Source organism: Heteronotia binoei, chromosome 13, assembly GCF_032191835.1.
Source record: "Heteronotia binoei isolate CCM8104 ecotype False Entrance Well chromosome 13, APGP_CSIRO_Hbin_v1, whole genome shotgun sequence".
In the NCBI taxonomy this organism is placed as follows: Eukaryota; Metazoa; Chordata; class Lepidosauria; order Squamata; family Gekkonidae; genus Heteronotia; species Heteronotia binoei.
This window is the reverse complement of record NC_083235.1, coordinates 71,918,249-71,943,082: the sequence shown is the minus strand read 5'-3', so window position 1 is coordinate 71,943,082 and position 24,834 is coordinate 71,918,249. Positions and strand designations below refer to the sequence as shown.

Here is a 24,834-nt window from a genome sequence, read left to right as displayed (position 1 = left end):
AGATATTGGATTTATATCCCGCCCTCCAATCCGAAGAGTCTCAGAGCGGCTCACAATCTCCTTTACCTTCCTCCCCTACAACAGACACCCTGTGAGGTGGGTGGGGCTGGAGAGGGCTCTCACAGCAGCTGCCCTTTCAAGGACAACCTCTGCCAGAGCTATGGCTGACCCAAGGCCATGCCAGCAGGTGCAAGTGGAGGAGTGGGGAATCAAACCCGGTTCTCCCAGATAAGAGTCCGCACACTTAACCACTACACCAAACTGGCTCTCCAGTTGAGGAGATACACAGGTGTCAGACAATGACTGATGACAGAAAAGGATTCTCTGTGCATACAAACTCAGGCAATTGCCCATTTAAACCACAAAGCTATTACATAATGAGGGGCTGGTAATTTTTATGAGTAGAGCTTTCACTCCAAGAAAAAGAACCTAGTTCAGGTACAACATAAGCATATTCCATAGGAAAAAGAAAAAAAATAACAGCACACAAGTTCCTCCTTATTTATGTACCTTCTTCTTTCTGAGAAAATCAAATGCAAAAGCATGGAAGCTAGTCCCTTGAAGAATTTACGACAGCATGTTTATCTGCATCCCTCACGCAAGAGCAATCAATAAATCTAGTCAGCCATGTGTTCCAAGAAACAAAGTTGTCTCTTTAATTAAAGAAAACAGCTCTTATAATCATCCCAACTAGCAACGATTTCATTTAAACAGGCATTTTTACATCTTGCAAATTTACCATGGTGTGTTCATTACCATGGGTTCTGAACAACAGACAGCTGTACCTGCTGTGGGAGAAGCAAGAGCGGTCTGCCGTATATGGATGAAAGAGCCCTGCAGGCCATTGCAGTGCCCTTCTCCAGCCATTCAGCACCAATACCCTGTGGTCAATTCCTCAGTTTGCCAGACAGAAATATATTCTTGGTATTCAAAAGTACCCTAACTACAGTATGGGATACCCTTTGGCTGCATTCAGAAATCATAATGAAACATGGCTTACAAACTGTGGCTTTACTGAGAATCACACCCCCCCCCACACACACACACAGCTGCTAGAAAATAACAACAGAGGGAGACGGACAAATCTCCCTTCAGAGAGAGTTCCAAAGTTTCAGCACCATGACTAAGAAGGCCCTTTCTCAGATTGCCACCCACCCAAACTCAGATGGCAGGGGCACTCAAAGCAGGGCCTCCAAAGATAACCAGAGAGAATGGGTAGAAGACAGCTCTTCAGGTATTGTCAGTCCTAAGCAATACAGGCCTTTAAATGCCAATATCAGCACCTTGAATTGAGCCCAGAAGTAAATCGGGAGCCACTAGCAGGTGCAAGTGCTAGCAGGTGCAAGTGGAAGAGTAGGGAATCAAACCCGGTTCTCCCAGATAACAGTCCGCACACTTAACCACTACAGCAAACTGGCTCTCCAATGAGAATGAGCAAGTATGAGTGAAAAAGTTGGCTGGATCCAACCCCATATTTTGTTTAAAAGCAACCCTTGTAATATCTAGATGCTTATACTTCTCAAAGTAGAGCAGAAATTCTAATATTTCCCCTGTAATGGAACACAAACATCCAGCATACACACACACACTCACCTGCAGCTTGTCTTTCTCTTTGTTTTCCCCCTACACGAAGACCAGTACCTCAAATTCTCTCAGATTCTCTACTTCACTTGATCAGTTCTATCCCACAGCACAATACAAACATATTTGTCTGAGAACAACAAACAGCTGGAGGCAACTGATGTCAAGCATTGTCTATTCCCTCCCCCCACCCGCTCCTTTTGCTTTTACTAACAAATGCAGGAATGCACTCTTTGAAGATAAAACTTCCTGGGACTAATTCCCATGCCAGCGAGGCTGGAACCCAGGAAGCGCTGATCACACGTGAATAGAGATTTGTTTAAAGAATGTAGGATTGTTTATGGAACCTTTGATGTGCCATCTTTAAGTATGCATTTTACTGTTACTCTGTATCAGTTCCAATACCTAGCTCCTCTGAGCCACATGGATTATCAATAAACCAAACTTTGTTTCATAATTCAAGGACTGGTTACTTTGAGATCTAATGCTTGACAATTGCATTTAGAAGGAAATTTGAGGTCTGAGCATTAGCTATTCATAAAGTTATGTACATTTCCACCCACAAGAATTTGGTTATCAATTAAAAAGTAAGACTGAAATGTGATCCCTTGATAAATTAAGAGTAAATAGGTGCAGTTATTCCATTGATACATCTTGAAGTCTTATACGATCCTATGAAAATTCAACACCTTTCATTGGTGTCATTTGGGAGGAATTAATTCATTGAGTGGCACTACATTCAATGACAATAATATTCTATTCTATTCCCTCCATTTTGTTGTATTCTCAGATTCTTTGAAATTAATTTATATTTGAAGCTATCCCCTAAGCAAGTGGTTCACTACACAATCTCAGTCCTAGTGTATACATTACAGATTGAGGGAGTTCCTCACATGCACCTCAGTAATAAAACTTAATTACTCATTAGATTCCACAGACAGGAGATATCCCAAGCTATATTTCCAGTCTTCCTAGGCCACAGAGACAACACTAGAGAGAGTTTGTATGTCTTGCCACGTCATTGCTGTAGACATGCATGTATCTACCCATATCTTATAGTCTTTAAAAATATGCATAACCTAATATATATTTTTTTTCTGAGATGGCATGACATTACCAGACAGGCATCCAAGATTTTCTCATAAAACTAGTCTGACATTGACAATGTGTTACACTTTCTACATTAAATTTTTCCAGATAGTTACACGCAGGTGTGCACAACCCATATAAATAAATTCGAAAGCAGCAATAACTGTCAAGTGCAAATTTCAGAAGTCTGTGCTGTCCATGTAGTGTCTTATGTGGTATTCCTGCTGACAACTTTTTTTGTTAACATTTCTTATGTTATTCATAGATCCAGAATCAGAAGGGGGCCAAAGGTCTCAAAATCCAATCTTCAAACATAGTTTCAGTATTAGAAATCAAACCATCTAGACCAGGGGTGTTAAACATGTGGCCCGGGGGCAGAATCAGGCTCTCAGAGAGCTCCTATCAGGCCCCCAAACAACTGGCTGCCATCTGTTTCCTTCTCCCTCTCTATTGCTTCCTTCTGCATAACAGCTTGCTTTGCGAGGCTTGCTCAATTGCACAGGAGCTACAGAGCAAAGCCTCTGTTTTCTCCATTGGCTGAGGCTCCTCTCTTGGGGAGGAAGGGGAGAGGCAGAGCTTGCTTTGCCAGGCTCTCTCAATTGCACAGCAGAGCTACTGAGCCAAGCTTCTCTTCCTCCTATTGGCCGAGGCTCCTCCCCCTCCTGGTCCCCTGGGGAAGGCAGGAAAGAACCAGAGCTTCCTTTGCCCAGTTCCCTGGATCCTATGGGAGAAATACAAAGAAAGCTCCTTTAAGATCAATGAGTGCTAATGTTTTAAGCATGTTTTAAGGGGTTTTTTTAAACCCTTCGATTGTATTTGTCTGTGTCCTTTATAAAGTTTATGTATCCACTACCTAATCTTGAATAGGTACACACATGGCCCGGCCCGACATGGCTCAGCCCAACAAGGTCTCGTTTATGTCAGATCTGGCCCTCATAACAAATGAGTTCGACACCCCTGCTCTGGACTCCAACGCACTACATGTTACCCTGCAATACCACTATGTAAAGGATGGGCATGAACTGGAAAAATATTATTAATGTCAGCTCATGGTTCATGGCTGAACCACAAACCAAACAATGAACTGAATCAAACTATGAGTTCATTTGTGAACCAGAATGGTTTGTGGTTCATGGCCCTGTATATCCTGTTGAAAGGGACAACAGTCCCTTTCAACAGGGTTTGCAGAAAGTGCAAAAAGCAGCTGAGCAGCAGGGAGCAACGTGCTTTCCCACAGCTTGGAAGATCACCATCTTCAAGTACTTGAAGGGCTGCCATATAGAGGATGGTGTGGAATTGTTTTCTGCGGCCCCAGAAGGTAGGACCAAAACCAATGGATTGAAATTAAATCAAAAGAGTTGCCAGCTCAACATTAGGAAGAACTTCCTGACCGTTAGCGCAATTCCTCAGTGGAACAGGCTTCCTCGGGAGGTGGTGGGCTCTCCTTCCTTGGAGGTTTTTAAACAAAGGCTAGATGGCCATCTGACAGCAATGAAGATCCTATGAATTTAGGGGGAGGTGTTTGTGAATTTCCTGCATTGTGCAGGGGGTTGGACTAGATGACCCAGGAGATCCCTTCCAACTCTATGATTCTATTATTCTTGTGCAGTCCCTTTAAAGTTAGTTTTTAGCTAGTTTTTACACTTTCATTTGCAGATCCTTTAAAATTTAAGGAGACTGCACAAGAAAGTGAAACAGCTGAGCAGCAGATAGTAGGTTGCTCTCTACCACTCAGTTGCTTTTGCAGTTTTTATGGAGAAGAGAAAGTGGGAAGTTATAGGGAGTCCCTTTAAACCCCTGCATTCTGCTCTATCTATCTGCCACAAACCACATTAGAAGTTTGTAGAAGTTTTTTTATGGTAGAATGATCGTGAACTTCAGTTCACGATCCATGTGTGGGGAAAATTCATGATGAATTTTGCTTCATGGTTTGGTTTGTGCCCATTCCTAGTAATATGCTTAGGATAGGCTTTTTGTACACAGATATGGATTTTTTGGTATATATTTCTCTACTTGCCCTTGTCCTCTCCTCCACTAAGAGTCCCTGAAACTCCCTGGGTTCCATAAGCAACAATACAGGAGTAATTTAAAGGACAATTCAAAGACAAAAAACAGCCTGTATTCTGTCAATCAGTTGCCCTTGAAAACAGCAAATCTGCTTGTTGAATGAGAAAAGTTAAAAAGTAGTTTGAGGGTTGGTCTGGGCAGCACTGAAAAGGAAGACTTTACTCAAAAAATGGGGTGTGAATATCAGATTCACATATATGCTCAGCTGTGTTTTGGAGATCTGCCCAGCTGTTGTGGGGTAAAAGAAGCTCTAATATTCATGGCATGAGAAAATGGCCAGTTGTCTTTTTTCCCACTAGCACACACAATAGGTTGATTTGTGGGAATGATTTCAGTGCAGGTACAGTTGAATATGTAAAGTGTTTTAAAATTCTGAAGCTGGATGGCTCTAACTTTCTGGGGAGAAAAACAAACTAAGAACATAAAAAGAAGCATTTTGTCTGCTAAAAATAATTAAAATGCCTTACTCTGAAAGTTTGACGTGTGTGTCTGGGCCACATGTTTCTGTAGGATAATAAACCTAACAAACCGTTGAAAGCACAGACAAACAGCTTCTATAATGAAATGTGTCCTACAGAAAAGAAGGATAGCTAAAGGTTTGCTATGCATTAAATATATTCAATCTTAATAGACAGGCTAATGCCTAGAACAGAACCACTTTTCTGTAACTGTCCCAAAGAAAGCTCCTTTCTAGGAATCACCTGAAACTCTATTGTAAAAGCAGTGTGGTATAATGCCATTACATAATGTCAGAGGTGGCATTCTAGCAGGAGCTCCTTTGCATATTAGGCCACACACCCCTGATGTAGCCAATCCTCCAAGAGCTTACAAAAAAGAGCCTTGTAAGCTCCAGGAGGATTGGCTACATCAGTAGAGTGTGGCCCAATATGCAAAGGAGCTCCTGCTAGAATTTCACCCCTGCATAATGCCAGAGAATCCACTCTCCAAAGCAGCTATTTTTCTCAGGGGATCTGTCACCTGGAGATAGGTTGTGCTTCTGGGGGGTCCCCGGCCCTACTTGGAGGTTGGCAACCGTAGCACAGGCATAGGGAGATTTCTGAAACAATTCCTTTCCTGAAGAAAAAAAAAACTCCACTTCTGAGTTTCTCTCCTCTTGTTTTACCAACAGACACAAATGACAAAGTAACATATGTCATTTTTTTAAAATTATTTACGTGAACAGCGACAGAAGGCAATTTCATTTTGTAAATGTTGATTTTGATGCTTCAGAGTCTGAGACTATACAAAGAGCTGGCTCTGAGGTATAGATAGAAGGCTGAGGAAATGCCTTTCCTTTCTCAGCCTCCTACTCCCTTTCCAGTTCTCATCATCAGAAGCTTCCATTGCAGGCTGACTTTCTCCATCTGAGAAGGCTGGAGAAAGAAGCAGCCAATAGTCAATGCATCTAATTTGCATTTAACCCTGATATTGCTGGGAGAAAGTTCAGAGGGGCTGAAATCAGTAGATTCATTAAAATATTTTATACCCGTTTCTTTGCATGTCTCAGTAACTTACATTGATCAAAATTATAAAGGGAAGAAGAGTTATGTCATTATAACAGCCAGGAATAGGTAGCAATTAACTAGCTGCTGATCAAATACGGAGATAGATAAAGTAGTGGTGTAACACTCCCTCCAGTCAAGTCTGCTGTCCAGCCCTCTGCCATTATGTAACGGCAGTCTTAAAATCCCCAGGCCTTAGAACGGGGAGAGGAGGTGGACGTACTGCCTAGTTCTTCTCTCTACTCAGGGCTCCTGCTCTCATGGTTTTGGAATAAAGTCCATTGCTTCCTTCCCAGCAGGTAGTAAAATGGGCTGGGTTTGGCACCATCTTTTCCCCAGCCTCCCAAATCCCTTACCCCCAACACACAAACCCTGTCCTCTCAGAGAAGGGATGGGCCTCTCTCCTGTCTCTCTCCATGGTGGGTCATGTCCCTGGCCTCCTGCTTGACTTCCAATTTGCTACCCCAAGAAGCCAGCTGGACTGGAACTTCACACCAAATGGCCCATAGCTGCTTCCCAAGGGCCTGCCCTTCCCCAGAGGTTGTTGATGTCACCAGCTCTTCCATCTTCCCACCAGCTGCCTGAACCTCCAGGTGGTGTGGTGCCATCATGGTCTTGGTCATTGCTCCCTCATCCCTACCAGATTGGGCTTGCTGCAGTGAGTGGAGGAACAGCTCCTGTAAACCTCCTCAGTTTAAAAGATCAAATAGTAGGTGATTTCAAAACCCTCTGGGAGAGCAAGTGCCAGCCATCATAGACAATATTGACCTTGATCTGATTCAGTATAAGCATGTGTTCATGTATGTGTTCATCTTCATCACTTGATGACTGCAACATCAAGAGACGGTTTGCATCTGTGACCCAGCTCTTTTACAGTCTCTGACTCTGAGCAATTTGTTCACACTTCTGCTGGATTGGAGATCTTTTGTCCTCCACTGTACAATGTACAATCAGCAGCATCTACTTCTGATGATGAACTCTCTATACAGAGCTCAAATGTGAGCAGCAAAGGAGCCTTATAGTAGTCCTAACTGATTCAGCTTGACATTTGCATTCTCTTTCCTTGGAGCTGCAAATTGCTGCTGATGCTACAACCTTCCTTAGCATGGTTTGTACCAGATAATCATGTACATTTCACCTCCTGGCTGTCAAGATGCATAAAAGAGAAGCTAACAAATGCACTTCGAAATGCAAGGGAACTGAAGGGTGGGGGGAAACATGCACATGCACCTGATTTAAAGACCCGGGAGGAGAACCAAGTTTAGGACTACATTTGCAAGAAATAAACGTTCACTTGCAAGAAATAAATGTTCGCTGATGACCTCTCTATCAGAATCCTATGGAATCCACAACCAAAGAATTCCACATCAAGCTATAATACCAAGCTTCACATAGCTTCATCATAATTTGCTGTGTAAATTAATGCAATTGTGCAAACATGATTAAGTTGCCAAATTTCAGCTCCAAATGCTTATCATGAAACTTTGGGGAGTAAAGCAAAGGTGGGGGAGAGAGATATTTGGAGTTTTGTTTTATCCTGCATGTATTAGATTGTGATTTGTAAGTCACCCTGAGCCATGAGAAAAGACAAGATATAAATATTTAAACATATAAACCACAAAGAGAATACAAGTGGAAAAGAAACCTGAAGGGGCTGGGCTGGATAGGGTGTAGAGCATGAGGCCTTGTTGGTTTTTTCTCTCCAAGGACTGAGTTGCTGATATGCCTCAGTTGAATAAGTTTTTGTCAAGTGAGGGCCCTTCCTTTATGGAAATCACTTCTTGTGGAGGAGTTAGCTCCAGACCATCAATCTTTGAACTGAAGCTGATTTCTTCTCTCAAGTTGTGAGGAGGGAGGCCCTGCGAACTTTCCTTCATGCTGGAGGCCTTCTTCTGAGGAGCTGCAGTTAGACCAGCTTCAACAAGAAAACAGTGCTTCAGGGACACTGACTACTGAACTTTAGTTTGGGGATGGAAAGGAGTTTAGGGGTGGGGAGCACCATACCCTCTGTGCAAAATTGCATTTCCCCTGCTGTAATAAATAGATACTTTGCTTAAGCCAAGGTGCGTGAGTGGGTGAGGCTTTACGAAAGGAGTCCCTAAGCCTTGAACTTGCCTTTATTTCCAACATCCCGGTTACATCAGTGTAGTTGGATGACACACAAACTCCTGACTTAGTATGGAATCCATTCCCTTTTTTGGAGCTTTCAGCAACCTGTTTGGGGAGGTGGAGGGAAGGTGTTTCTGAGAAAGCTCAGAGAGGAATGTGAACAAAGAAAATGTCTCCCCTTCCATTCCTCCTCCCTTCCCATAAATGGGGAGGGATACACAGTGGCAGTAAGGGCTCCTGAGAGGCAGGAGAGGCATCATCCTTAATTAAATAAGAGGCTTGTGACTAAGTTCAGGAGTGTGTTCATGGCCATAGAGCAGGGAATTTGTACTGTCTATTATTCCTCAGTTCAACATGTTCTGGAGCTTCATTTCCAGTTAAAGTGGGACCAACAATACCTTTCCTGTAAGGGTACCAGCTCTAGGCTGGGAAATTCCTGAAGATTTAGGGGATGGAGTCTGGGAAGGGGAGAGGGTGGGGAGGAGAGGGAGAGATCTTCAGCAGGGTATAAGGCCACAGAGCCACCATTAGCAGCCATTTTCTCCAGAAGAACTGATCTCTGCTGCCTGGAAATCCCAGGAGATCTCCAGCTGCCACCTGGAGGCTGGCTCTCCTGTCTATAGAAACGCTCTCCAATGTCAGTCACTTTGTTCCCTTCCTGAAGACATGGATGTTTTTCCTTGCCAAAGACAGGACGGCGAGCAAATGTCAAGCTCCAAGATTCTTAATAATGAAGTCCTTTGTTTTGTTTCAAACAGACTGGTTTCTTTAGGGATTCCAGGTGCTCCAAGGAGCATTGTCCTTGGAAATTCTGAGATACCAGAGGTTACAGGGTTCTATATAGGGTATCATAAACCGTTACAAAAAGGCGCTTCATTCAAACCTAAATTTCAAAGGGTACAGCAGGAGCTACATTTTACACTACAAAAGTGTTCTCACATTCCGTCGCGAACTGATAAGGAGGCTGTGAAATTTAGGGAGTGCACTCTTCATTCATAGCAAGCTTTTCCCAGTAAACATATAAACATTCTTTGCCAGATGGCAAGGTGTACGTCGTTGCTAAGCTGTAAATAATGGAGAAGAACCAAAGTATTGATCTGACATTTGTTCAGCCATCTTATATCAAAATACCTGGGCTTGACAGCAAAGAGGGCTGACTAATGGTGGGAGAGTGGAAGGAGTCAAGCTGGGTTCTGCTTTGGATGGGTCTGGAGGCTTATGCTGTCAAGAACTAGGGCCCTTTTTTTGAGCAGTTCCAGCTGGCTTGATGTCAGGGGGTGTGGCCTGATATGTCAATGAGTTCCTGCTGGGCTTTTCCCACAAAAGCCCTGAACAAAACAATGGTGACATCAGGGGGTGCTTCCTAATATGCAAATGAGTTCCTGTTGGGTTTTTTCTACAAAGAAAGGCCTGGAGGGAACCTTTCTGAACTGAGGAGCAGGGGCGGTATTAATATACCAGTCCTCTAGTTCTGAAACTGTGCAGGTAATGGTATCAGAACATGAAATAAATGATACTAGGAATAATGGGAATGAAGAAATAGAGAACCTGACACAGGATTGCTGTTTTCAGCAGCAGTCCCCACATTGAACATATGAAGCTGCGTTATACTGAATCAGACCCTTGGTCCATCAAAGTCAGTATTGTCTTCTCAGACTGGCAGCGGCTCTCCAGGGTCTCCAGCTGAGGTTTTTCACACCTATTTGCCTGGACCCTTTTTTTGGAGATGCCAGGGATTGAACCTGGGACCTTCTGCTTCCCAAGCAGATGCTCTACCACTGAGCCACCGTCCCTCCCCATTGCTTGTAACACTTCAGCAGGAAGTTCTAAACTTTGTTTTAGAAGACACAAAGCTAGGGATGATGAGGAAGCACAGTATGACTAAATCTGAAACTATTAAATACTAATCTGCACAGTCCTGCTGTGATCCCTGAATGCTTTTTCTTTTTCTTAGCCATAATGGGAGCAATCCCCATTATGTAGCATAATTACTTTCCATAGCTCAGTTTGAGTTATAAGGAGGTCTAAACTGAAAGGAGGGGTGGGTGTTGTCAACATTGTCATAATCAGTGCTCCCTTCTACTTGCGTAATTGTTTTCAAGTATCAAACACGAACAAAAGGAACAAAAGTGTTTGCCTTTCAGAAAGGGTTGCCCAATAGGCATCGTTTGCCCCTACATTCCTGATCAGCTAAATGTCACTTAAGTTACCAGTAGAGGAAACACTGGCTCTCACCCCATAACACCAACAGGTAGCTAAGTTGCACTGTGATATCATCGCTGTTCACTGTGTCACCCCTAATGGGCTGGGATCATTCCACAAGAGGAGAAAAAGAGCACAGAACAAGAAGCATGTTGAGGAAAGCATGGCATACCTAAGAATGATGAACATGAAACTGGAAGGGTTGTGTTGGGAAATATTGCAGGCTCATGAAAGCTGGGCTTTGCTGAATATTCTCCTATTTGCTTTCATGAGCCTGCAATATTTCCCAACACAACCCTTAAGAACATAAGAGAAGCCATATTGGATCAGGCCAATGGCCACAGAGTGTTGGACTGGAGGGGCCACTGGCCTGATCCAACATGGCTTCTCTTATGTTCTTCTGTGACACAGAGTGTTGGACTGGATGGGCCATTGGCCTGATCCAACATGGCTTCTCTTATGTTCTTATGTGACACAGAGTGTTGGACTGGATGGGCCACTGGCCTAATCCAACATGGCTTCTCTTAAGTTCTTCTGTGACACAGAGTGTTGGACTGGATGGGCCACTGGCCTGATCCAACATGGTTTCTCTTATGTTCTTATGTGACACAGAGTGTTGGACTGGATGGGCCACTGGCCTAATCCAACATGGCTTCTCTTAAGTTCTTCTGTGACACAGAGTGTTGGACTGGATGGGCCACTGGCCTGATCCAACATGGCTTCTCTTATGTTCTTATGTGACTCAGAGTGTTGGACTGGATGGGCCATTGGCCTGATCCAACATGGCTTCTCTTATGTTCTTATGTTCTTAAGGGTTTTGTCGGGAAATATTGCAGGCTCATGAAAGCAAATAGGAGAATATTCAGCAAAGCCCTAGCTGGGAGACATCTTCCTCTGTGGTTCTTTGAAAAGTTATTATTACTTGCACAGAGAAAAGGAACAGCTGTGATCCTAGCTGTCAGTAAGTAGTACAGGTTCTCAAATAAAGCTTGCAAATAAATGCTATTAAAATTTCAATTTTATTTGGAACCAATTCATTTAGAAAATTTTTGCATTGGTTCAAAAGGCTCTATTCACAGATTTCCTGCTGGCTGGAAATCAGTTGAAATCCCAGGAGATCTCCAGCTACTACCTGGAGGCAGAAATACTCTCCAATGTCAGTTACTCTGTGACTGACTGGATGGATGCAGGCTGGACAGGAAACAAGGCTGTGCATGAATTTTCCAACAAATGAAAAGTTGGACCTTTAAAAGCCACATTTGTTGGGGGGAACAAAAACAAATAGGGTTTTAGTCGTTTATTGTTGTGGCTATATATACATATGTAACAGGGAGCTGTACAGCTTTTTGGTAGTAGTAAGTTTTACAGGGAAATTGTGTACTGCATGGAAAAGTGCTTCCCCTAAACTGTTCTCTGCTTATTCCACTGAGTGATCTGTTATTTTTATATTATGATCAATTTTGTCTAAAAGCCTATGCGCTATGCGGATTCTTTGAATAAATGAAATGAATTAATAGTATGAGGGTCAGGGCCTTCTCTGTAATGGCCCCGTCCTGGTGGAACCAGCTGCCGGAAGAGGTAAGGGCCCTGCGGGACCTTGTTCAATTCCGCAGGGCCTGTAAGACAGTCCTCTTCCGGCTGGCCTACAACTAGCTAGCACTGAAACTGAAACTGAGTGGAGATGTAAGACCGCCGTATGTCTTGAATGTTTTAAATATAACTATGTGATTGTTTAGATTTTTAGATTTTTAGTAGGTAAACTGTGAATGTCTAATTTTTTATCCATAATTTATATTTTTATGTTAGATTTTACATGTTGTAAGCCGCCCTGAGCCACCTAGTGGGAAGGGCGGGATATAAATCACAAAATAAATAAATAAATAAATAAAAAATAAGAAAGAGATGGATCTAGCACACTGTTTCCATAGGGGCAAGTATTTCCACCTGCAGAATGTGACTTTCTTAGCTCATCCCTCCCACGGCAGCATGAAATTTCCCCTGATTTCCTCGTTGCCTTTCTTTTCTTTATCCATCTTCATATTTCCAAGCGAAGCAACAGGTCATATGTTCAGAACTGGGTTGTATCAGCTAAAGGATGTAATAGATTTGGTATTCTCTAAACTTTGCAGAGGTTTGTACCACAATCCTCATGCAGACCAAAGAATCTCCATTCCTTAATAACCCCCTGCAGGTGCTTATGAAGAAAGGTGCAGGTATGCCTACTCCACGGCTGGGCCAGACCAGCAGTTTAAGCTGACCCAGGGATGGCTCAGAGATGGATTAAAAAAAATCAAGTCCAGACATGCACACCTGCCTCCTGCCTGGCTCCCCTACTCACCCCGTCCTCTGGGGGCTCTGAGGCAGCTCAAAAATTCTTTTGCCACATACCATCCACCTTTCTGGGCATCTAAACGCCAGAGAGTGCAAGCGAGGTGGATTGGTGGTATGAACCTGCCAATCCACTCCAGGCGCTTACCAGTTTAAAAAAAAAACAAACCCAAAAACCTGCTCTTGGCGCATGAGTGCATGGCCACTGAAAATGTAAGGAACAAAAGAAATTCAAATTGCACTAAGGGGATGGTGTGCAACAACCCTCAAACTGTGCTGAAGCATCCCTCATGCGAAATACAGGCACCTTGTGCAGGAGCGTCTGATTGTTCTTTGTCTGCTCCAGTTTGGGCACCAAAGTTTGGGGTGTTTCTGGAGCACCTGAAACTGCCTGTCTGTACCCAGCCCATGGGTTCCTAGGAAGCTTTCCAATAATTACAGGAAATTGAAACAACAGAGGAGTGGTACAAGGGATACTTAATCCTGTACAGCTTCTTGAACTTTTTTCCTTAGCCAAATAAACAAGTATGCATCAAACCTGAAAAATTCCCTGCTAGATTTAGTAGCAGAAGAATAAAGGCGTATGGGGAGGGATTGAGTATGGCAGGGGTGGAATTCTAGCAGGAGCTCCTTTGCATATTAGGCCACACACCCCTGATGTAGCCAATCCTCCAACAGCTTACAAAAAGGAGCCTCGTAAGCTCCAGGAGGATTGACTGCATCAGGGGTGTATGGCCTAATATGCAAAGGAGCTCCTGCTGGAATTCCACCCCTGGAGTATAATATTCCAAATTTCATGTCTCTATGGAATCTAAACATGGTAGCAATAACATGAACCTTAGTTCCCTTTTGTCTGAAAAAGTCTTGATAAAATAATCTTTGCAGGAGAAAAAACTAAACCACAAAACCATGATAAATTATCATCATTTTATGAAGACCCTTGATCTGCATATCAGACATAATTTGCCTCAGAAGAAGAAGAGGAGGAGACTGGATTTATACCCCGCCCTTCACTATTTGAAAGTCTCAGAGCAGCTTACAATTTCCTTTTCCTTCCCCTCCCCACAACAGACACCCTGTGAGGTAGGCGGGGCTGAGAGAGCTCTTCCAAGAACTGCTGTTTGAGCAGAACAGCTCTGCGAGAATTATGACTGACCCAAGGTCACTCCAGGTGTTCCATGGGGGAAGTGGGGAATCAAACCTGGTTCTCCCAGATAAGAGTCCGTGCACTTAACCACTGCACCAAACTGGCTCTATTGATATGGAGTACTCGAAAAGGTTCCTAACCTGTTTCACTTTTCAACTGGCTTTTAACATGAAACCTACCTCTGAAGCTCTTTCAAAGAGACTGTGATTTTCAGGCTGTGGCCCAAGATGAAGAGAACTGCTAAAATATCTGCCCATTGGACCATCTCACCCAGTGGGCCCCCCTTTAACACACGAGGGCTGAAAACATCTCCTGATTCCTCTGTCAAGAAGCCGATATGGATCAAAATCTAGAGAAGAATGAAAAAAGAACATGGTTTTAACACCTCATCAGGTTTTGTTTGCAGCATTTATGGAGTGAGCTGCTGCCTCTGACTCAGTGGATCGGAACCACCCGTGAGCAGAACTAGCAGCATCGTTCCTGGTTTAGGAACTTCATTTTTTAAATAACTGCTAGAGTTAAACCCCACAGAGACTTTAACAGAGGAGACTTTGATTATTCAGAGGTTTGCTTTGATCCTTTTGCTTTTTAATTTGTATTTAAATGATATAGCCCCATGTCTATCTAACTCTAAATTCTTTTCACCATACTTGCGGGGACAGAAAGTATCAGTTCTCCTATACACAGATGACATTGTGCTGGTGTCTTTAACTTGTATTGGGCTAAGGAGGATGTACAAACTGGGTAATTTCTGTAAGGACAAGGCCCTAAAAACATCAACTTTGCTAAGACCAAAGTAATCGGAAGAGACCTCAGAGATTTAAATGGTCAAAAGACGGCAATCTCATTGAACAGTGCAGAACCTTTAAGTATCTTGAGATGAAACCCTCTCATGGAAAGCCCATCTGATGATAACATAAGTGTCAGTCTTGAGAACCACTGGATCCATCTTTAAATTTTAAACCTCAAAAGGAGGAGTTCTAGTTGAACTGGCCTTGAAACTGTTCCAGAAGAAGGCCACCCCTCAGCATAAGGAAGAACGCTGCTGAGCAGAGGAAAGGCTTCTACAAAAGCACACAGCAAAGCAGATGCTCTGTCTTTCTCTGATAAAACTTCACACAATGGCCAATTTGATTCATAAGCAACATATTTGATTTGCATACCCGTTTTTGATCTCTCTGTTTGCCCTCCAGTTTCTCTTCAAGTTTATATGAGGCTTTTAGCCATTGTGTGGTCAAGCGTCGGATCCTTTTCTTCATGAAGATCAAAGACTCTTTCCCACTGCCAATCAGGTCCAGGAGGTAGGAGAGATCTCTCTGAAAAACTGCCTAAGGGGCAGGGGAAGAACCATAGATTTTTGCTGTTAGTGAAAACCTCAATGACCTTCACAAAGAGTACCTGAGCTCTAGGCCACATTTCTTTTACCTTCTCCATTACCTGCCTGGCCCTCTGGAAAAAAGTGGAAGAAACCTCCAGATTTTCAAATACCATATTTTGAATTACTGCATCCAGAGGCAAGGCTCAGAGCAAAGAATCTTATTGCTAATTAACTGAGAGATGGTGGCTACAACAAATTGGTATAACAGCTTTCAACTGGTCCACAATGTTCATATAATATGAAATCAAAAGACATAATCAAATATTTTGCAAAATATGCATTAAATGCCCATGCCCATGCTGACTTCTGGGTCCCAGCTGGTCAAATGAGTCATCATTCCCTTGTGATGCTGGAACTGGAGTCTAACAAGAGACCAGAGGACTTTATTTGCGTTCCTATAGTTGTGCACCTGATGTGAATAGGTTAGAGCTAGGGAGGTATATATGGGTTAGTGGCCAAATTGGTCAGTTTCTACATGGGAGAACAAAATGGACAAACACATGTAGCTGCCGTATACTGAATCTGACCATTGGTACATCAAGGTCAGTATCATCCACTCAGACTGGCAGCAGCTGTCCTGGGTCTCAGGCTGAGGTCTTTCATATCACCTACTGCCTTGTCCTTTTAACTGAAGATGCTCTGGATTGAACCTGTGACCTTCTGCATGCAAAGCAGAGGTTCTTCCACTGAGTCACAATCCCGTCCCAAAGGAATGAATCAAGCACTCAAAATGGAAATACTCAAAAACCAGTGGAGAAACATTTCAACTTCCATGTTCAATAACAGAATTAAAGGATGCAGTTCTTCAGCAAAAAATGTAGGATTGCCAATCTCCAGGTAGGGCCTGAGGAATCTCCTGGAATTACAACTAATCTCCAGACAACAGAGACCAGTTCTCCTGGAGAAACTGGTGCTTTGGAGGGTAGACCCTGTGACATTATACCCAGTTGAGGTCCCTCCTCTCCCCAAATCCTGCCCTTCCCAGGCTAAACACCCCAAATCTCCACGAATTTGCATGGAAAGTATTATGAACATATGAAGCTGCCTTATACTGAATCAGACCTTTGGTCCATCAAAGTCAGTATTGTCTTCTCAGACTGGCAGCGGCTCTCCAGGGTCTCAAGCTGAGGTTTTTCACACCTATTTGCCTGGACCCTTTTTTGGAGATGCCAGGGATTGAACCTGGGATGTTCTGCTTCCCAAGTAGATGCTGTACCACTGAGCCACCGTCCCTCCCCTGCTCTCCAGGGTCTCAAGTTGAGTTTTTTTACGCCTACTTGCCTGGACCCTTTTTGGTTGGAGATGCCGGGGATTGAACCTGGGACCTTCTGCTTCCCAAGCAGATGCTCTACCGCTGAGCCACCATTCCTCCCATCAAAGTCAGTCTTGTCTCCTCAGACTGGCAGCGGCTCTCCAGGGTCTCAAGCTGAGGTTTTTCACACCTCTTTGCCGGGACCCTTTTTTGGAGATGCCGGGGATTGAACCTGGGACCTTCTGCTTCCCAAGCAGATGCTCTACCACTGAGCCACCGTCCCTCCCCTATTGATATGGATTGTTTCCAAGGGATTGTGTTGTTTTTGTCAATGACTATGTACGTTTAAAATCTCAATGAAAAGTTAATAGATATTTTCAGAGACCGCAAAGTGAAGGTTTGCTGCTCAGAAAGCTGCAGCCTGATATAAAAATCTACTGGAATATGACCTCCCAATGGGCTGAATCCTTTATCCCCCAGGAACATCATTTCAGAGGGAATTTTGGGCTGCAGCTGGAATGGCAAGGTGAGAAATCATGCATGGGGAACCCTTCCACCTATGCAAATGCTATGTTGGATCAAAGCCTATGTGTACTCAGTTTAGACTAGACCTCTGAGACCAGTAGGGGATAAGGGAAGTCTTGTTTTTTCTGACCAGCTGAGCACAATTTTCATGTTATCCTTCCCTTCATTATGGAGAAGTAGAATGGGAATGGGCCATGGCTTACTTCAGCTTGGCATGCAGAAGGTCTCAGTTCAATCCCGAACACCTCCAGTTAAAAGGAACAGATAGTAGGTGATGTGAAAGCCCCCAGCCAGAGCCGTAGCCAGAACATTTTAGGTGTGTGGGGGGGCACAGGGAATAAAATTTTAGGTGGAGGAGCCCCCTGCTCTGGCGGCCTCCACTCTCTCTGCTGCCACTGCTTTGGCAGCCCCTGATCTCCCCATTGCTCTGTCGGCCCCAACCCTCCTCTGCAGCACCTCCCCCCTCCTTCCCACCCACTCACCTGGTAAAGCACCAGCTCCCGGGGCTCTTTCAAGGAGGCCCCCCCCCCGCCCACCGATCAGTGAGGAAAATGGTGCTGAGGTCGGCGGCTCCTCTGCCTGCTTTCCAGCGCTCTCAGCACGTTCAGCGCTGGGGCGCCAGCAGCAGGAAGGACCAGCTGGTCCTTCCCGCCGTGGGCGCCCCAGCGCTGAACGTGCTGAGAGTGCCAGAAAGTCAGCAGAGGAACCGCCAGCCTCAGCAAAGCTTTTCCTGCCAATCAGCTGATCGGCGGTGGGGGGGGGCCTTCTTGAAAGAGCCCTGGGAGCCGGTGCTTTACCAGGTGGGTGGGAAGGAGGGGGGAGGTGCTGCAGAGGAGGGCGGGGGCCAACAGAGTGGTGGGGAGATTGGGGGCTGCCAGAGCAGTGGCGGTGGAGAGAGCAGGGGCCGTGAGAGTGGTGGGAAGAGGGGGGATGGGGAGAGCAATGGCGCTGATGGGGAGAGCAGGGTGGGGAGATTGGGGCAGCAAAAGGAGGGACCATGTGGTTGAAAGGGGGTTTGGGTGGAGGGGCCTAGCCCCCTGCCCCCGGTGACTACGGGCCTGCCCCCAGCCCCCTGATCCTGGAGAGTCACTGCTAGTCTGTGTAGACAACACTGACCTTGATGGACCAATGGTCTGCTTCAGTATAAGACAGCTTCATGTGTTTATTAATGTGTAATGGGAGATTTTAAAAGGATCAATCTATCTTCCCCACCTCTGAAGGTTATTACCTGTTGGTCTTTTTGCCATTGGTTTTCTCTGTAATCCATTGCTATCACTGGAGAGCATATAAACCAACTTGGAAGCAAAAACTTTTGACTCTTGGGGAATTAATTTGCCTGGCCTGGCGTGTCAATCTTACCAGCACTCTAGAGGGTGGCTTGGTGGCGGGTGCAGCTCCCGTCTGATTTCGCCAAGGTAGCACAGGGCAAAACCACTCAACTTCACTGAGGTAGATTAGGAACGAGCATTCTGTTCCATCCACACCAAAAAATGCATAGCAGGGGTCAGATGTCCACCTTGCCCTCATCCACTGCAAGTCAAAAGGAGGGTCATCAGGTAAATGTTCAAAAGTCAAATAATCAAAGATACTCCCTGGGAGTTTGAACAGTATCGAGACATCATAAGTTTAACACTTGGATTTAACTTGAGAAGAGATCAAAGAGCGTTTTCGCACTGACCTTAATCGGGAGCGACGTCCCTCTTCACCGCGCAGCGTCTGCGTGGATTTCGCACAAATTGCTCCGCAGAACCCGGAAGAGCCGCAAAGTCCCGCGGCTTTTGCGTCGCAAATGTAACTGGTTTTTGGCCAGTTTACATTTGCGACGCAAAAGCCGAGGGACTTTGCGGCTCTTCCGGGTTCTGCGGAGCAATTAGTGCGAAATCCACGCAGACGCTGCGCGGTGAAGAGGGACGTCGCTCCCGATTAAGGTCAGTGCGAAAACGCTCAAAGTTTTTCCATATTGCATTACTGGCAAATTACGATTCCAGCTGGAAAGAATAACCACAAAGACAGTATTAAAAGAAAAATATGATCCTTATTCAGAGGAAAACATTAAATAATTGCAGTAAAAAGTCCAGTTTTCAGAATGGGGTAGCCAAAAATGTCTCACTACTTGGCCTGAACCAAAGTGTTCAACAGAATTTGTAAAGACTACTTTGATTAACCATAAATATTGATGACATTTTAATGAAATCTGCTGATGGCATTGATCTAAGAGACAAAAATCTCTACAGCTAAGAATCAGAAAGTTATACTGGTTATTATCTCTTGGTAAAGAGCTACTGCAATACAGTTATAGTATAAGGATGGGCAGGATCCAGAAAAATTGTTGTCCATGGAAGTCCAAGGACTGTGGGGTTTACAGTCCCCCTGGAACATGAACCTCCATGCTTAATGGACCAGGTCATGGTCTGTTTTGGTCCAAGTCAAAAGGCAAGCCAGTCAGTAAATGTTCAAAAGTCAAATAATCAAAGATACTCCCTGGGAGTTTGGTCTGTTTGGTTCACAACGCCATGCAGCATTTGTTGTTGTTGTTCAGCTGTACAGCTGAGTCCGACTTTTTGTGACCCCATCAACAAAGTCATGCCAGGCCCTCCTGTCCTCTACTATCCTCCAAAGTCTGCTCAAGTTTGTGTTAGTTACATCAGTAACGCTGTCCAGCCATCTCATCTTTTGCCATCCCCTTCTTCTTTTGCCTTCTGTTTCCCAGCATCAATATCTTCTCCAGTGAATGCTCCCTTTGGTGGCCAAAGTATTTGAGCTTCAGCTTCAGCATCTGACCTTCCAGGGAACAGTCTGCGTTCATTTCCCTTAGGACTGACTGATCTGATCTTCTTGCAGTCCAAGGAACTCTCAAGATTTTTCTCCAGCACCACAACTCAAAAGCATCTATTCTTTTGCGCTCAGCCTTATGGTCCAACTCTCACAGCCATACATTACTACTGGGAATACCATCACTTTGACTATACGGACTTTTGTTGGCAGGGTGATGTCTCTACCTTTTATTATAATGCCTAGGTTCGCCATAGCTGTCCTCCCAAGGAGCAAACGTCTTTTAATTTTATGGCTACAGTCACCATCTGCAGTGATCCTGGAACCTAGAAATGTGAAGTCTGTCACTGCTTCCATGTCTTCCCCTTCTATTTGCCAAGGTGTGATGGGGCCGGATGCCATGATCTTAGTTTTTTTGATGTTGCGTCTCAAGCCTGCTTTTGCCCTCAACAAGAGGTTCTTTAGGTCCTCCTCACTTTCTGCCATTAGAGTGATGTCATCTGCATATCTGAGGTTCTTGATGTTTTTCCCAGCAATCTTAAATCCGACTTGTGCTTCATCCAGGCCAGCATTCTGCATGATGTACATTGCATATAACTTAAATAAGCAAGGTGACAATATACATCCTTGTTGAACCCCCTTTCCTATTCTAAACCAATCAGTTGCTTCATATCCCATTCTGACAGTTGCTTCTTGACCCTTATATAGGTTTCTCAGGAGACATATAGGTTTCTCAGGGCTGGTATTCCCATCTCTTTATGGACTTGCCACAGTTTGTTGTGATCCACACAATCAAAGGCTTTAGTGTAGTCAATGAAGCTGAAATAGACGTTTTTCTGATACTCCCATGCTTTCTCCATAATCCAGCAAATGTTGGAAATTTGATCTCTAGTTCCTCTACCTCTCTGAAACCCAACTTGAACTTCTGGTAGTTCCCGATCTACATATTGCAGAAGTCTAGCTTGTAGGATCTTTAACATGGCCTTGCTGGCATGTGAAATGAGTGCAATGGTGTGATAGTTTGAACATTTCTTGGCATTACTCTTCTTTGGGATTGGAATATAAACTGATCTTTTCCAATCCTGTGGCCACTGTTGCATTTTCCAAATTTGCTGACATAATGTGTGCATCACTTTAACAGCATCATCTTTGAATAGCTTAACTGGGATGCTGTCATCTCCGCTCACTTTGTTGTTAGCAATGCTTTCTAAGGCCCATTTGACTTCACACTCCAGGATGTCTGGCTCGAGGTCAGTGATTTCACTGTCATGGTTGTCCAGGACATTGAGATCCTTCTTGTATAATTCTTCTGTGTATCCTTGCCACCTCTCCCTAATCTATTCTGCTTCTGCTAGGTCCCTACCATTTTTGTCCTTTATCAAGGCCATCTTGGCATGAAACATACCCTTGATTTCTCCAATTTACTTGAAGAGATCTCTTGTCCTTCCCATTCTATTATTTTCCACTATTGCTTTGCATTGTTCCTTCAGGAAGACCTCCTTATCTCTCCTTGCTGTTCTCTGAAAATCTGCATTCAGTTGACTGAATTTTTCCTTTTCACCTTTGCCTTTCGCTTTCCTTCTTTACTATTTGTAAAGCCTCATCAGACAGCCACTTTGCTTTCTTGCATTTCTTTTTCTTTGGGATGGTGCTGACCTCCATCCATAGTTCTTCCGGCACTCTGTCGATCAACTCTAGTTCCTTAAGCCTATTCTTCACCTCCACTGTATATTCATAAGGGATGTGATCAAGATCAAACCTGAATGGCCTAATGGCTTCCCCAGTTTTCTTCAGTTTAAGCCTGAATTTTGCAATGAGTAGCTCATGATCTGAGCCGCAGTCAGCTCCAGGTCTTGTTTTTGCTGACTGTAAGGAGTTTCTCCATCTTTGCAGAATATATAATCAATCTGATTTCTGTGTTGCCCATCAGGTGATGTCCATGTGTAGAGTCACCTTTTAGGTTGTTGGAAGAGGGTGTTTGCTATGACCAGCTTTTAGCCTTTGCCCGGCTTCATTTTGTTCTCCAAGGCCAAACTTGTCAGTTGTTCCGGTTACCTTTTGACTTCCTACTTTGGCATTCCAGTCTCCTATGATGAGGAGGACATCTTTTTTTGGTGTTAATTCTAGAAGGTGTTGTAGACCTTCATAGAAATGGTCCACTTCAGCCTCTTCTGTGTCAGTGGTTGGGGCATAGACAGATTACTGCGATATTGAATGGTTTGCCTTGGATATGAACCGAGATCGTTCTGTCATTTTTGAGATTGTATTCCATTACTGCCTTCCTCACTCTCTTGTTAACTATAAAGGCCACACCATTTCTTCTATGGGACTCTTGCCCACAGTAATAGACATAGTGATCCTCTGAGTTTTTTTTATTTTTATTTATTTTTTTATTTATTTATTCGGGATTTGTATCCCGCCCTTCCCAGGAGTGGCTCAGGGCGGCTTCCAACAATAACAATTTAACAATTTAATATAAACAATTAAATACTTCACATTTAAACATTAAAACCAATACATTTCAATTCATAAAAACAATGCAGCTTAAAACCAATAACATATCATTTTATATAAACAGATGGCAGGCCAGTTACGTCAAGTTCCATCCCGGCTAGGTGTAAGCTAGCCGGAAGAGGGTCGTCTTACAGGCCCTGCGGAATTGAGCCAAGTCCCGCAGGGCCCTCACCTCTTCCGGCAGCTGATTCCACCAAGTGGGGGCCATAACGGAAAAAGCCCTATCTCGAGTGACTTTCAGGCGGGCTTCTTTTGGCCCGGGGATAGAGAGGAGATTTTGTGTTCCTGACCTCAGTGCTCTCTGGGGAACGTATGGGGAGAGACGGTCCCTCAGGTAGGCAGGTCCCAGGCCATATAGGGCTTTAAAGGTAATAACCAGCACCTTGTACCGGACTCGATACATCACTGGAAGCCAGTGCAGAGTCCGAAGACCCGGCCGAATGTGTCCCCACTTTGGGAGACCCAATAACAGCCGGGCCGCGGCATTCTGCACCAGCTGCAGCTTTCGAGTCCGGGACAGGGGCAGCCCCATGTAGAGGGCATTGCAGTAGTCCAACCTCGAGGTGACCGTAGCATGGATCACTGTTGCTAGGTCGTCGCGCTCCAGGAAGGGGGCCAGCTGCCTTGCCCGCCTAAGATGAAAAAATGCGGACTTGGCAGCGGCTGCTATCTGAGCCTCCATCTTTAAGGAAGGCTCCAACAGCACCCCCAAGCTCCTGACTCTGTCCGCCGCCATCAGCGGCGCACCGTCAAAAGCTGGCAGGGGGATCCCCCCCCCCGGGCCGCGGCGACCCAAGCAAAGGACCTCTGTCTTCGTAGGATGGAGTTAAATTCACCCATTCCTGTCCATTTTAGTTCACTGTTTCCCAAGATGTCAATCTTCAGTCTTGCCATCTCTTGTTTGACCACATCCAGGCCATGGTCACATTCACCATTAAATCCATCCCTAACGCGTTGCTATTATACGCCACAGCTTTTTTACAACGAATTTCCTCATCAGACATCCCTCCATCCTTCCGTTCTAAGCCGCGTTGGTCCCGTTGTTGGTTGAACAGAGGTCTCAACCGGACTTTGTTTTAGGAGATGGCATTCCCCACTTGCCCAAGCGCAGTACTGTACAATATCCTGCTTGGCTTTTTTTTTTAAAAAAAGGTGCCAGCAAAGGTAGACGATCTGCCCCCCCCCCCTGGTGGTGTTTAAATGGGAGGGGGGAGCATGGGAACTCTCTTTGCCGTCTCTCCGCCTGGCGTGGAGATGGCAAAGGTGGGTCATCTTCCTCCCCCCCTTTAAACACCCCGCCGGGGTGTTTAAATGGGGGGTGGGCAGCACGGGAACTGTCTTTGCCATCTCTCCACCTGGCATGGAGACGGCAAAGGCGGGTCATCTTCCTCCCCCCCCCATTTAAACACCTTGCCTGGGTGTTTAAATGGTGGGGGGGGGGGAGCAAGGGAACTCTCTTTGCCATCTCTCCGCTGGGATGTACTAAAATGAATGACAAGATTGCCCATAAGAAACGATGGGAGAGCCTGGATTGCCCATTGGATATAATGGGAGGGAAGATTGCCAATAGACTTGCATGGGCTCCATTGAAATACATTGAAGCACAGAAACGGCTGCAACAAAAACTGCCTTTGCCATCTCCCTGCCTGGCGGGGAGACGGCAAAGGCGGGCAATCTGCCTTCCTCCCCATTTAAACACCTCCAAATCCAAGCACAACGCATGCAGGAGAAAGCGGAAAAATTGCACAGGAATGAAAACATCTTTTCTGGACTGGTTTAAAAAATTGATCGTGTTACCAGGCAGAGAAGCAGTTACCAGATTTATCGATCACACAATCGCCGGCGCAATTATATCACTTGGAGTGGGCTCTCACAGGGAAGTGGATGTGCGCTTGCGACGAGTCGGCTATGATGGAGTGTTCAAACATTGAAAGTACGCCCGGGAATCATTGGAAGCATCATGGTCCGGATTTAATGCACTATCAAAAAAGTCCGCGTCCCAGTCGTGGCAGTGCAGGACACAAACGAGCTAACGACCATTGCCAGCTGCTGATGTTTCGACAACCGCATAAAATCCGACATGCATCCAGTTTTCATCCATGCCCATCTCGTCAGTTTATGCGTGTCTGACCTCGGCCCCAGCTTACCTTGATTCATAGATCTTACATTCCATGTTCCAATGCAGTATTGTTCTTTCACCATCAGACACATCCACAGCTGAGCGTCCTTTCGGCTTTGGCCAGCCGCTTCACTCTTTCTGTGATACTTGTACTTGCCCTCCGCTGTTCCCCAGTAGCATATTGGGCACCTTCTGACCTGAGAGGCTCATCTTCCAGCGCCATATCTTTTAGCCTTTTGTTACTGTCCA

The 24,834-nt window shown here is 44.8% G+C and overlaps 1 protein-coding gene across 1 annotated transcript in view; it reads right to left on the bottom strand.

The window, feature by feature from the left end:
* The window catches only part of MGAT5B (alpha-1,6-mannosylglycoprotein 6-beta-N-acetylglucosaminyltransferase B), a 351,897-nt gene that overhangs the window by 117,050 nt on the left and 210,013 nt on the right, over positions 1-24,834 (bottom strand). The window contains exons 6-8 of the mRNA XM_060252886.1: positions 18,540-18,710; positions 15,189-15,353; positions 14,205-14,374 (exon numbers count right to left, since the gene is read on the bottom strand). Coding sequence (XP_060108869.1) covers positions 14,205-14,374; positions 15,189-15,353; positions 18,540-18,710 — 506 coding nt within the window. The remainder of the gene's footprint in view (positions 1-14,204; positions 14,375-15,188; positions 15,354-18,539; positions 18,711-24,834) is intronic.